General features: G+C 59.5%; 1 protein-coding gene across 1 annotated transcript; it reads right to left on the reverse strand.

Moving 5' to 3' along the window:
• Positions 1–304: 304 nt before the first annotated feature.
• Positions 305–5665, reverse strand: THY1 (Thy-1 cell surface antigen). The gene is made up of 4 exons (XM_036260091.1): positions 5600–5665; positions 2590–2650; positions 1865–2197; positions 305–1480 (listed from the first exon to the last, which is right to left on the reverse strand). The coding sequence occupies exons 2-4, from the start codon at positions 2624–2626 to the stop codon at positions 1371–1373; spliced, it is 480 nt and encodes a 159-aa protein (XP_036115984.1). The 5' UTR covers positions 2627–2650; positions 5600–5665; the 3' UTR covers positions 305–1370.
• Between the last annotated feature and the right edge of the window lie 6141 nt (positions 5666–11806).

Here is an 11806-nt window from a genome sequence, read left to right on the forward strand (position 1 = left end):
ATTCATTTATTGGGCGCACGTGTGATGCCAGGCGTGCATGGTCCCCCTGGGGGCGAGGGCGGGGCCGGGAGCGGAGGGGGCGGCAGGCTGGACCTCCGGGAGGCGTGGTCGGGGGGGCGGCGTGGTCGGGGGGGGGCGGCGTGGTCGGGGGGGGGCGGCGTGGTGGGGGGGGCGGCGTGGTCGGGGGGGGCGGCGTGGTCGGGGGGGGCGGCGTGGTCGGGGGGGGCGGCGTGGTCGGGGGGGCGGCGTGGTCGGGGGGGGGGGCGGCGTGGGGACCAGAGCAAAGCAGAGCCGGGAGGACAGATTCCAGCGGGGAGGCTTTATTGTGCGGCTGCCTTGTCCTCCGTGAGACGCTGTAGCAGTGGCGGCACATTGAAGGTCACAGGACAGGACGGGGTGCTGGGGGCGGGAAGCCATTTGTGGAGGCAGGTCCTGCTCAGGGGTCTCACTCCATGGCCCGCCCAGGCCCCCAGAGATCCCTGAGAAGCAGGCTTTGGGGCAGGGGCTGTCTGAGGCTCGGCACCTGCCAGCTGGCGCTGGCCTGAGGGGGGAGGGAAGGAGAGCTTCCTGGGAAACACCTGGGACCCCCCATGGCGCACCTGACTGCCCCAGGCCAGTGGCCGGGAGTCCTCGGGCATTCGGGCCAGCCCGGGAAGGGGCTTGTTGCCTCTGCCCCCCACCCCCACTACTGGGGGGGGCAGCGAGGGCCAGAGGCTCCATTTCTAGCTTCGTTATGTAGGGAGGATGATGGGCCCTTCCTGCCACCCGACATGAGCACTGCTCAGGGGCACAATATTTCCACGGCCTGGGGCCGGGCCCACTCGGGGAGGGACCTCCGCAGTGAGGACGACCCTTTAGTGACGACAGAGGTGGCCCTGGAGGCGCCCAGCTCTCTTCCCGGGAAACAGGCTGCAAAGCTTGGGGTGCCCTCCCGGCTGGGGGTGGGGCTGCTGAGGGAGGCGCCAGGCAGAGGCCAACCCCTCCTCCCTGAGGTCTCCCCCAGGCCGCTGGTCCCGGTGGGCAAGGGCCAGCCCCCAGGGGCCGGCGCCCCTGACCTACAGCCCGTCCCTCACTCTCCTTAGGCCCTGACCCTGGCTTCCCTTCTCACAAACCCCAAAGAAGAGGAAGGAGCACCCTAAAAAGACCAGACAGAAGCGGCTGTGGAAGGAGGACACAAGCCAGTGGCACGTGGAGGGAGTGGGTGGCGGGGGTGGGGGGGTGGGTGATGGCATGCAGCGCTGAGATTCCTAGGAGGGATGGGGTCCTCGCTGTCCCCCCCGTGAGGGCTGGGGGCGGGGTCAGCAGACCCAGGGAAGCAGGGTCTCTGGGCTGGGCCTTGCGACCTCTTGCGTCCTCCGTGGGCCTGGCCGTTACAGGGAGACAAAGCCCAGGGCTTGCAGGAGGGGCAGGCCGAGCAGCAGCAGCGCCCACGAGGTGTCCTGGGCCAGCAGGCTGATGCCCCCACACTTGACCAGCTTGTCTGTGGAGAGAGAATGGGGTGCAGGGCAGAGCAGGCCCCAGGCCTCCGCGGGCCCAGGGCACGGGTGCATTTCCTGGGGGTGGCCGGTGCCTTGATGTTCTGGCTGGAACCGGGGCGATCGGGTCTAATGGGTCCGACCTTCTATCCCGTGGGCGGGTTCTCGAGCCCTTGAACCAACATCGCATCACCTCGTAACTAAGCATCCTCACCAGAAAACCGTGGGCAAGGCCTCTGGTGTCAACCCGGCTCCCAGGTGCGGAGAGGGAGGATGGTGGAGGCCCAGGGATGCACCTTCAGCCACGCCCCTCTGTCACCTGCCCCCCATGATGGCAGTGATTCCCGGGGCGCAGGCGGGGGTGGGGCCTTGTGAGGGGCCTGCCTTACCTCTGAGCACAGAGATCTTGCTGGAGAAGGTCTGAGGCTGGCCGGAGACGCGGAGTTCGCAGGTGTACTGCCCCTCGTCATTGTTGGTGAAGCCGGACAAGTAGAGGACCTTGACGGTGTTCTTGCTGGTGAAGTTGGTCCGGGAGCGGTATGTGTGCTCGGGCACCCCGATGTTGCCGAACAGCACGTGCTTCTTTGCGTCACGGGTCAGGCTGAACTCGAACTGTATGGGCAGGGTGGTGGAGTTCTCATGGTGGCAGTCCAGCCGCAGGCTCTGGTCCGCCAGGCAGGCCGTCAGGCTGGTCACCTTCTGTCCACTGGCCACCTGCAAGACTGGCAGAAGCAGTGCCCCCTCTGAGTTGGGGGACCTCCAGGGTGGGGCCTGGCCAGCGAGGGCACGAGGGTCTGCTCTCCGAGCACCTCTTTCCACCCCGGCCTGCCCCCTCAGGTGTCCAGTCCTGAGCCCCCTTGCCAGGATGGGGGACTGTGGCAGCTGGTGCCCGGTTTCCACGTGGGGACCCTGCCTCAGTCTGGGGTGGGCTCTGGGAGATGTGTCCGAACCACCTCGGGCAGTCGGACCATCAGGTGGCTCAGCGGACGCAAGGACTGAGAACAGCCCTCTGTCCCCTCGCCATCTCCACCCTCGCAGGCTGTGAGGAAGGAGCCAGCGTCCCGAGAGGAAGGGGCCCGGGTGTCCGAAGCCCCGCCCCGCCCCTGCCCGGTACCTGTCAGCAGGAGGGTGACGCTGACCACGGGATTCATGGCGCCAAGAGCTCAGTGCTGGATCTGGGGTGGGAACAGGAAGGGAGTCAGCCAGAGAGGAGGCAGGAGTGTCCACACCTCTGCCGGGCTGGGGGCCCAGGGACACACTTCGTAAGGGCCATGGCAGGCGCTCAAGCCCTTCCCTGCACCCCGTCCTTCCCTCCTCAGTGAGCATGACTGCCAGTTCCTCCCCAGGGAGGGGGCGCAGACACGCCCTAAAACGGTGTCTGCTGATCACTCACGAGCTGGGTGACTCTCAGCAAGCGGCTTTAACTTTGCTGTCCCTTCTCCTTCCCCTTCAGGAAGGCAGGGGACCCCTATCCTGTGATTGTGATAAAAGCCACATAACACAAAACTTAGCATCTTAACCTTTTTTTTTTTGGTTAGTCCTCACCGGAGGAAAAATGGTTTTTAGAGAGTGGAAGGGAGCGGGGGGGGGGGGGGGAGAGAGAGAGAGAGAGAGAGAGAGAGAGAGAGAGAGGGAGCTGAGAGACACTGCAACCCAGGTACATGCCTTTGACCAGGAATTGAACCTGCAACCCTTGGTTCCGTGGGCTGGTGCTCTAACCACTGAGAACTGGCCAGGACTATCATCTTAACCATGAAAGAAATATTTCCTTTATTGATTTTAGAGGGAGAGAAAGAGAGAGATAGAAACATCAATGAGAGAGAACATCGACTGGCCGCCTCCTGCACGCCCCCCACTGGGGATCAGGCCCACAACCTGGGCGTTTGCCCTGACCGGGAACTGAACTGGTGACCTCTGGATGCAGGGTCGATGCTCAACCACTGAGCTACACCGGCTGGGCCTATCTTAAACATTTTAAATATACAGTCCAGTAGTGTTAAGTTCATTTATATTGTTGTGCAACCCATCTCCAGAACTCTTTTTTTTAAATCCTCTCCCTAGGACATTTTCTTTGATTTTTGGAGAGAGGGTAACAGAGGTGGGGTGGGGGGGAGAGAGAGAAGGAAAGAGACATCCATGTCAGAAAAACAGAATCTGTTGCCTCTCATTCGCACCCTGACCAGGGACAAACCACAACCTAGGTATGTTCCCTGACACCCCCATCCCCAATTTGTCATTTCGGTGCCTGGGACTATGTTCCAGTGAACTGAGCCACAGCAGCGAGGGCTCCGGGACTTATTTTATCTTGCAAAAGTAAAACTCTCTTAAACAAATACTGCTCCTTCAGGGACTTTCTAGTTCTTATTCAGAAGAAAATCCCCCATGTCCAAACCGTTCCTGGCACATACCAGATGCTTAAAATGCCCTCGGACGAGGATAAAAAAAAAAGATATTGAATGAACAAGTTGCATCTGAGCTTCAGAGAACCCAGGGTTGTGATGTCATTAAGAAAAGGTTACACAGGGGAGGGGGCAGGAGGGCGGGAGGAGATGAACCAAAGAACTTACATGCATGTATGCACAACCCACAGACACTGAACAACAGGGCAGTGAAGGCGGGGGGTGGGGCGAGAGCAGGAAGGAGGGTGTCTGGTGGAATAAAGGAGGGACATCCGTAATACTTTCAACGATAAAGATAAAAAAAAAAAGCGCAAAATGACAAATATCTGGCACCGTGCTCCCTAGTCAGTGATCTGCCCACTGAACGCCCTCCTTAGTGACTGCTCAGGGGCGATGTCCCGTGTGTGTGTGGGGGGGAGGGGGGGGGCTAAGGTGCTCCCGGACAGAACTGCACTTGGCACACAGCTAGGGGTGCTTGTTCTCAGATGTGTGCGAGGGGGTGCCAATGTTCTCCTATTGCATATGTTGTCGGACTGATGCTTCCCTATGCCCAGTTCTCCGGGCAGGATTCCTGGGCCTGCGTTCTCCAGCTTCAGCAGCCTGGGGCCTGGGCTCTCTGCCCTGCCCCCACTTTTTTTTTTCTTTTGCAGTCTAGCCTTGCAAAGCAACCCAGAGCAGGTACCCCAGCCTGTCCGCACCGGTGCCAGGGAGAGGCCTCAGGACGGGCGCCTGCCCGTGTGCACCGGGCCCTGCCCCGGTGCATGCGCCCGTGCGCGCAGGGCGAGGCTGGGGTCCCGCGGTGGCTGCGGCTACAGGAACACCCTCTCGTGCCCATGTCGAGAGGACCCTGGAGGTGCTGCTGGAGATGAAGAGGAGTCGGCATGTGGCTTTGCTTCTCGGACACCGAGCTATGGAGGGGAGGTGCGCGCTTGGGGATCTAGCAGCTGAAGCGGCGGCTGGAACCAGAAAGGGACCCGGAGCTGGGGCTGGAGGGGGTTATCGAGCCGAAGAGCGTTGTAGAGCCAAAGGGAGGGTTAGAGAGGGCCGGGGAGGCACATCTTGTTTTCGTCTCCTCTACCTAGTGTCTTCGCAGACTAGAACCCAGGGAAGCTCGGCTCTACGGCCCCCTCGCCCCCTCCGACCCGCGGCCGGGTCCCCGGGCCCCACCCTTATTCCTTTTCTGTACTTCAGTCCTTTCGAAATTGAGGTCTCCCTGCCCCCCTCGCATCGTTTTCCTGTTCTTCCCTCCCCGTCCGCGGGCCTTCCACCCAGACCCCGCCGGCGGCACTGCGGTTCCTTTGCGCGGGCGCGCGGCACCCAGCCCGCTCCGAGGCCGTCGGGTGTTCCCTCCAGCTGGCCATTCTCCGCTCTTTCCCCCATTTCAACGCTCCCTCTCCCCGCCCCCGCCTCCGCGAGCTCGGGCTGGGGTCGCCTGGGTGAGGCGCGGAGCCCAAGGCTGTCCCTGGCGCCCTTCCTCGCCGTTCTCCAGCGCCCCAGCTCCAGGACCGCACCCCACCCCCACCCGCAGCGGGCGAGAGCCGGGGAGGCCTCCCGGGAAAGGCAGGTGCGCCCCCGGCCCGCAGGGTGGGGTCCGACCTCGGACCCGCCGGGAAAGCCAACCCCTCCCCAAGCGCTGCGCGGCGCGTTCCCAGGGCGCCCGCGGACCGGTTGTCGGGCGGAGAGGCTCGCAGGGCATCTGGGCCCCGCCCTGGCGCAGGCTCCCACCTGGCTCCGGTCGTCCGCGGCTGCGGCCTCTTCCCCACGCCGCCTCGGGTTGCTGCAGCCCGCCGGGTGCCCGCAGTTTTCACCAGGGGTGGGAGGGGAGGGGCTGGGAGGGCCCGCGGCTCGGCCAATCAGAGCTGAGGGGAGCGAGCCGGGGTGGCAGGAGGGGGAGGTGGCGGCCCAGCGTGGGTGCGGAAGGGTGGCAGTGTGCTGCAGAGGGGGCCTCGCCCTGGGCGGACAGGCCTCGCCGGTGACCCCGATCGGCTGGGCAGCGTGGGGGCGGCCGCCCAGAGCCCCACAGGGATCGCTCCCCTCTGAAGGCGTTCACCCCCTTTTCCCAGCCCAGGCTTCTAACGGCCGTGGGAAAGCCAAGGGCCAGGAGGGGAGGACGGAGGCCCGCAGGTCCCCTTGGGCCGTGCGCTCACCTCCTGGCTTCCTTGTCGGCTGGAGCTGGACCCCAGGGCGCTCCAGTCAGAGCTCGTGGAGTTGGAATTTGCCACGCGAGGGTAGTGGGCTGTTTTCCCACATCGGAACAGCCCCCGGGAGGCTCCGCACCCAGTGTTCCCACGTCTCCCGCCCTGCCCCACCCCGTCCTCATCCCAGGACACTCAGTTTCTCTGGGTTGCTGGCCTGGCACCTCCCTGTGCAGGGGGAGCGAGAAGGTTCTAGATTTCCTGCCCTCCTGCCCACCCCCAGTCCCTCAAGCCCCAAGCCCTGTGCCGGGCATGCTGCATCCATGCCTGCGTCCTCGCCCAAACACTCTGCTGGACTTGAAATCGGACAATGGATGGGTCTGGCCGCCGGTCACTACCTGAGCCAATAAAGCAGAGACAAGGTTGAGTGGTACATAAGCGTTTATTCCAGTACTGCCGGCAGTATGGGCAGGGGTGGGGCATCTTGTAACATCCGTTCTGTCCACCCCCCACTTACCAGCTGCTTTTGTTTTTGTTACAGATGCTTCTCCGGATCCTCCCCACCCCCCAGCATCGTTGTGTATGTCCATGGTTATCATGCATACATATAAGTTCTGTGGTTTACCTCTTCCTCCCCCTGCCCTTCAGAGGTCTGTCAGTCTGCACCCTACTTCTGTGTCTCTGGGTCTATTTTGTTCCTCAGCTTGTTTTGTTCATTATATTCCACAAATAAGTGAGGTCATGTGGTATTTGTCTTTCTCTGATTGGCTTGTTTCGCTTAGGATAATACTGTCCAGGTCCCTCCATGTCCTCTCAAAGGATAAGGGATCTTTCTTTCTTACAGCTGCGTAGTACTCCATTGTGTATATGTACCACAGCTTTTTTATCCACTCATCTACTGATGGACACTTGGGCTGTTTCCAGATCTTAGCTATTGTAAATAGTGCTGCTATGAACATGGGGGTACATATATTCTTTCTGATTGCTGTTTCAGGCTTCTTAGGGTATATTCCTAGAAGTAGGATCACTGGGTCAAATGGAAGTTCAATTTTTAACTTTCTGAGGAAACACCACAGTGTTTTCGGCTGCACCCGTCCGCATTCCCACCAGCAGTGCACTAGAGTCCCCTTTTCTCCACACCCTCGCCAGCACTTGTTGTTTGAGGATTTGTTGATGGCGGCCATTCTTGCCAGCTGCTTTCAGAGGCTAGAGGCACAATGCCCACCTGAGAGAGGACAGTGAGGGCAAAAAGGGAAAATTGATTACGGAGAAGAGGGGAGGAGTTGGCTGGGGGTGATTGTAAAAGGTGTTGGGCAAAGGGGGACGGAGTTTGTCTGGGGGCTGCAGAAGCTGGTCGCCAGTGAGTGGCAGTCAGGAGTAGAGTCAGGTGGTTAATTTACCACGATGTCTGCAGTCCCCTTGTCCTCAGATCAGAAGGGACAGCAGTCCTGAGGTCGGCTGCCGAGGACCCCCAGTCAGCTCGGAGCGGGCTTTTCTTTCATCCGAACACAGCAAGCACGGCGAACGCGGTGAAGGATGAGAAACCGTTTTTCTAACCATGGCTAAGGCCCCGCTAGGATTTGTTTTCTTACTCGTCTAGTATCTTCTATGAAGTCGAATATTCTTTTCTGCCCCTTCCAGAGTCATCTCATCCCATTTCATGGCTCGTAGGTGGGAGAGCTGGCCAGTCTACCTGGGCTGTGGAACCCCAACTCCTTAGGGCTGAGCCACCCCACTGCCACGTCCTAGCCCAGGAGGAGGGGGGATTGTGGAACTGGGGGACCGGGGTGGGGGTGGGGACTGACTAGAAAGGAATAGTGAAGACCAAGCTTTTTTTTTTTTTTAATCCTCACCTGAGGACATTTCTGCATTTATCTTCAGATAGAGCGGGAGGGAGAGAGGGGGGAAGAGAGACAGAAACATCGATGAGAGAGAGACCCATGGACTGGCTGCCACCCACATGACCCCAACCGGGACCAACTGCAACCGAGGTACGTACCCTTCGCGGGAACCGAACCCGGGACTTTCTGGTCTGCAGGCTGATGCTGTAACTGCTGAGCCAAACCGGCCAGGGCAGAGACCAAGTGTTTAATCTCCTGGGTCACCTGCCCGAGCCCCATCAATCTGATGTCATCAGAAGCTCTTGGGTCTTCTCCTTTTCACCGCAGTGCTGAGCTGTCTCTCCCGCCCACAGGTGAGGGGACTTTTTGCACAAAGGGCTATTTTGTTTATTTGCATTCTCATGGCCGCTTGGTGAATTCTGGTCAGGACAGCCTGTGGGTCGGCCGGGCCTTCCTGCCGTCTGCCGGCCGGTTCTCCTGTTCATAGAAGTCGGCCCTGGCACTTGGCTGCGGGTTCGGTCACTGTAATGGCCCTGTTGGACGTCGTCCCTGGGCTAGCGCGCTAGCGAGCGGGAACTTCTCTTCCCTCTCCAGCCTTAGAGACTGGACGGCTGCCCAGAACTCGGTGATGGAACTTTCTAACTGGAAGGAGCCTCTTGGGTGGCCAGAGCCAGGGCCATTTGCGCTGGTGAACGCCAGAGGCCCGGGGCGGTTAATGCAGCTGCCCTGCCCACCTGGGGTCTCTGCAGCCCCGGGGGGGGGGGGGGGACGGGAGGGGGGGAGCTGGCCAGCTGCAGGTTCCCAGGTCCTCAGGGTCTGAGGCTGCAGGACACGCGTCTCCATCAGGTGCTTCTCTTCACATGGGGCTTCTCATTGTGGTGGGCGGTGGGGTCACTGTTATGGCTGCCCCCCCATCTTTCCCATTCGTCCTGCTGCATTCCAGACACGGCCTCCTTCCTGTCCTCCGCGCAGTCTGCCTTTTCCTGCTTAACTGCTTTACGGTTGACGTCCAGGGGTCTTTCCTAATGGAACGTAATGGCTTTCGCTTGGGGCCTTGTCCCTGCTCTGTCTCTTTATTTCTCCCTCTCCCTCCCTGTCCCCCCCCCCCCCGCTCCTCTCCCTCCCCCTCTCCTTCCCTCTCTCCCTGCCTCTCCCTCTCCCTCTCTCTCTCTCTCTCTCTCTCACCCACACCCACACACAGGAGCTGGGACGACTCCTTTTCGTTGGCAGGACGTGGGGATAGCCGGAGGCCCATCAGCTACAGAAGGTATCTGGGCTCTGGCAGGCTGAGACCCTTTATGCTCTTTCCCTCTGTGCAGCCCAGGCCTGAGCTGGGTGGAAGGCCTCGCTGTGCTACTTTGATGAGGTTATGAGCTCCTGGCCTAGTTTCTGGGTCCCCAAGCACTGCACCCCAGGAAGGGAGGGGTGTGTGTGCTCGGTGGGGGGGGGGCACAGCTGCCCGTCTGCTGAACACGGTCTCAGGCTGGTTGCGTTAATGGCTCAGAAGCGACGGTCTGGGAACAGGAGGAGATTAAAAACCCCCGTTTGCGAACAGGGCATGATGGAAAGGCTGAGAGCAGGGAGCGTGGAGAGGTATCGACCCAAGACAGACTTCGCTGCCCTGTCGACTCCTTAGATCGTTTCTCTCCCCTCATCTTCGGGGCTCCAGCTGGAAGCACACAGGAGGAGAATTTCCCTGAAACGCACGCCCCGGTGGGACGAAGGGAACACCACCTCATTCTCCTTCGATTTCATCGCCCCGTTCTTCATAGGAGCACAGAGGCGGTGGGCGCCATCCCATCCTCGCAGGGCTGGGAACCGAGGCCCGAGAAGACGGCTGATCTGTCAGAGGCTAGACAAATACTTTGGGGCACGGCTAGGAGTAGCTAGATCCCAGATCTCCTGGCTCCACAGAGAGTGCTCTCCACGGCTCCCCGGGGGGATCTTCCGTCTGCTAGACTGATTTTTCACTTTTCTATCCTCACCCAAGGACATTTTTGCATTTATCTTTAAATAGAGCAGGAGGGAGAGAGGGAGGAAGAGAGAGAGAGAGAAACATCAACACGAGAGAGACACATTGACTGGCTGCCACCCACACGACCCCAGTCGGGGCCGGGGACAAACTGCAACCGAGGTCCGTGCCCTTAGCAGGAACCGAACCCAGGTCTCTCTGGGCCGCGGGCTGACGCTCTAACCGCTGAGCCAAACTGGCCAGGGCTGCTAGACTGATTTTACTGGTTCATGGCAAGATAAGGCCAACAAGGCCACTGTGCTGTGGACTGGACAGAGATGCCAGGTTGCCACCTTGTTCTGGTGACCTCTTCACTCTTGATGAGGGAGGGATTCCCAGGCCAGGGTTTTGGAGATGGCCGAGCATACGGCCTGTGGTGCTGGCAGGTGAGGTCAGCATAGTTTACTCGTCTTACATACTCGCAGCCCAGAGGAGGAGACCCCGGGCCACGCAGGTCCACTTGGACTTGAAGTGGGAGCAGAGTGACCAGGCTGTGGGAAGCTCTGCTCCCCAGGGGAGGATGGGCCGGGCTCTTTTGACTGATTCTGTGGGCTGGCAGGGAACTGAAACCCTCTGCTACAGGCTGATCAGGAGAACTGACGGTCAGACCACTTGAGGCCCTCCGGAAATGACCAGATGTCAGGACAGCACATATTCTTGAACCCTAACTTTGGGCTAATGGCTACCCGCCCCCCTTTTCTTTGGGAAGGCTTGTATTTTCAGTCTGAGGTTATACCTTTCTGCTTTTCCGAAGGGGTGGTGGTAGATGGTATGTGTGGCAGTGTCTTTGCTGGGCAGAAAAAAGACACCAGTAACCTTCTGTTGGTCTTCGAACTTCTTTGGAAATGTGACTAGTCTATAAAATTAAAAAAAAAAAAAAATCTTGGCCGGGCCGGTGTGGCTCAGTGGTTGAGCGTCGACCATGCACCAAGAGGTTGCAGGTTCGATTCCCGGTCAGGGCACATGCCCAGGTTGTGGGCCCGATCCCCAGTGGGGGGCACGCAGGAGGCGGCCAGTCGATGTTCTCTCTCATCGATGTTTCTATCTCTCTCTCTTTAAAATCAATAAAGGAAAAAGAAAGATCTTGGAACCACTGCTCTACACTACTGTCTCTCCTGATATCTAGTTGACGTCAACTCCCTGGGCTGGGCGAGGTCCCTCCCTGGAGAGCTGCATGCTGGGCTGGAGAGGATGACAGAAATAGCTTATCTCTTAGAGTGCAGGGCTGAGGGAGAGAGGGCAAAGCTGCAATGGAGAGAAGATTTTCAGCATTTAATTCAAACCCTTTATTCCTGGATGCTTAGTTAAGCACATAATAAAACACATCGTTGTTCTCAGCACAATATTCGAGGTACAGGGCTAGACCCGGGGAGTACGAAGGTCAGCGGAGCACAGTCTCTGCCTCCAAAGGCTTGTCCAGGCGGGGACACAGAGATGGTAGCTAGATAATGAGAAAACAGTAGGGTGAGAACAGAGGCAACGCTGAGTATTGTGGGAGTCCAAGGTGGGTGGGGGTTTGGGGGGATGATGACCCAGTCTGTCAGAGAGGCCTTCTTGGAGGACCTGAGGCTTGAACTGAGTCTTTACAGACGAATGGGAGTTGCCAGGTGTGGTAGATTGTGACCTTAAGGACATCTAATGACTCCTGGTGGCCGTGCCCTCTGTGGGATCCCTTTCCACACTGATGCTGGGCTTGGTCGTGTGCCTTCTTTGACCAAATAAGATGCAAGCAGAAATTCGATACGTGTTTGTACAGTGGGGCTGGCCTTCTCGGAATTCCGCTGCCGGGTGAGGAAGTTTGAACGAGTCACGTGGAGAATGGAGGCGCCGCAGCTCAGACCTGCCACCCTTGGGCATCAGCTAGCCACACGGTCACCAGAGCATGGGTCATTCCAACGGATGCCACGTAGAACAGCAGCGAACCATCCCGGAGAAGCTGACTGTG

Source organism: Molossus molossus, unplaced genomic scaffold (genome assembly GCF_014108415.1).
Source record: "Molossus molossus isolate mMolMol1 unplaced genomic scaffold, mMolMol1.p scaffold_m16_p_13, whole genome shotgun sequence".
NCBI lineage: Eukaryota > Metazoa > Chordata > Mammalia > Chiroptera > Molossidae > Molossus > Molossus molossus.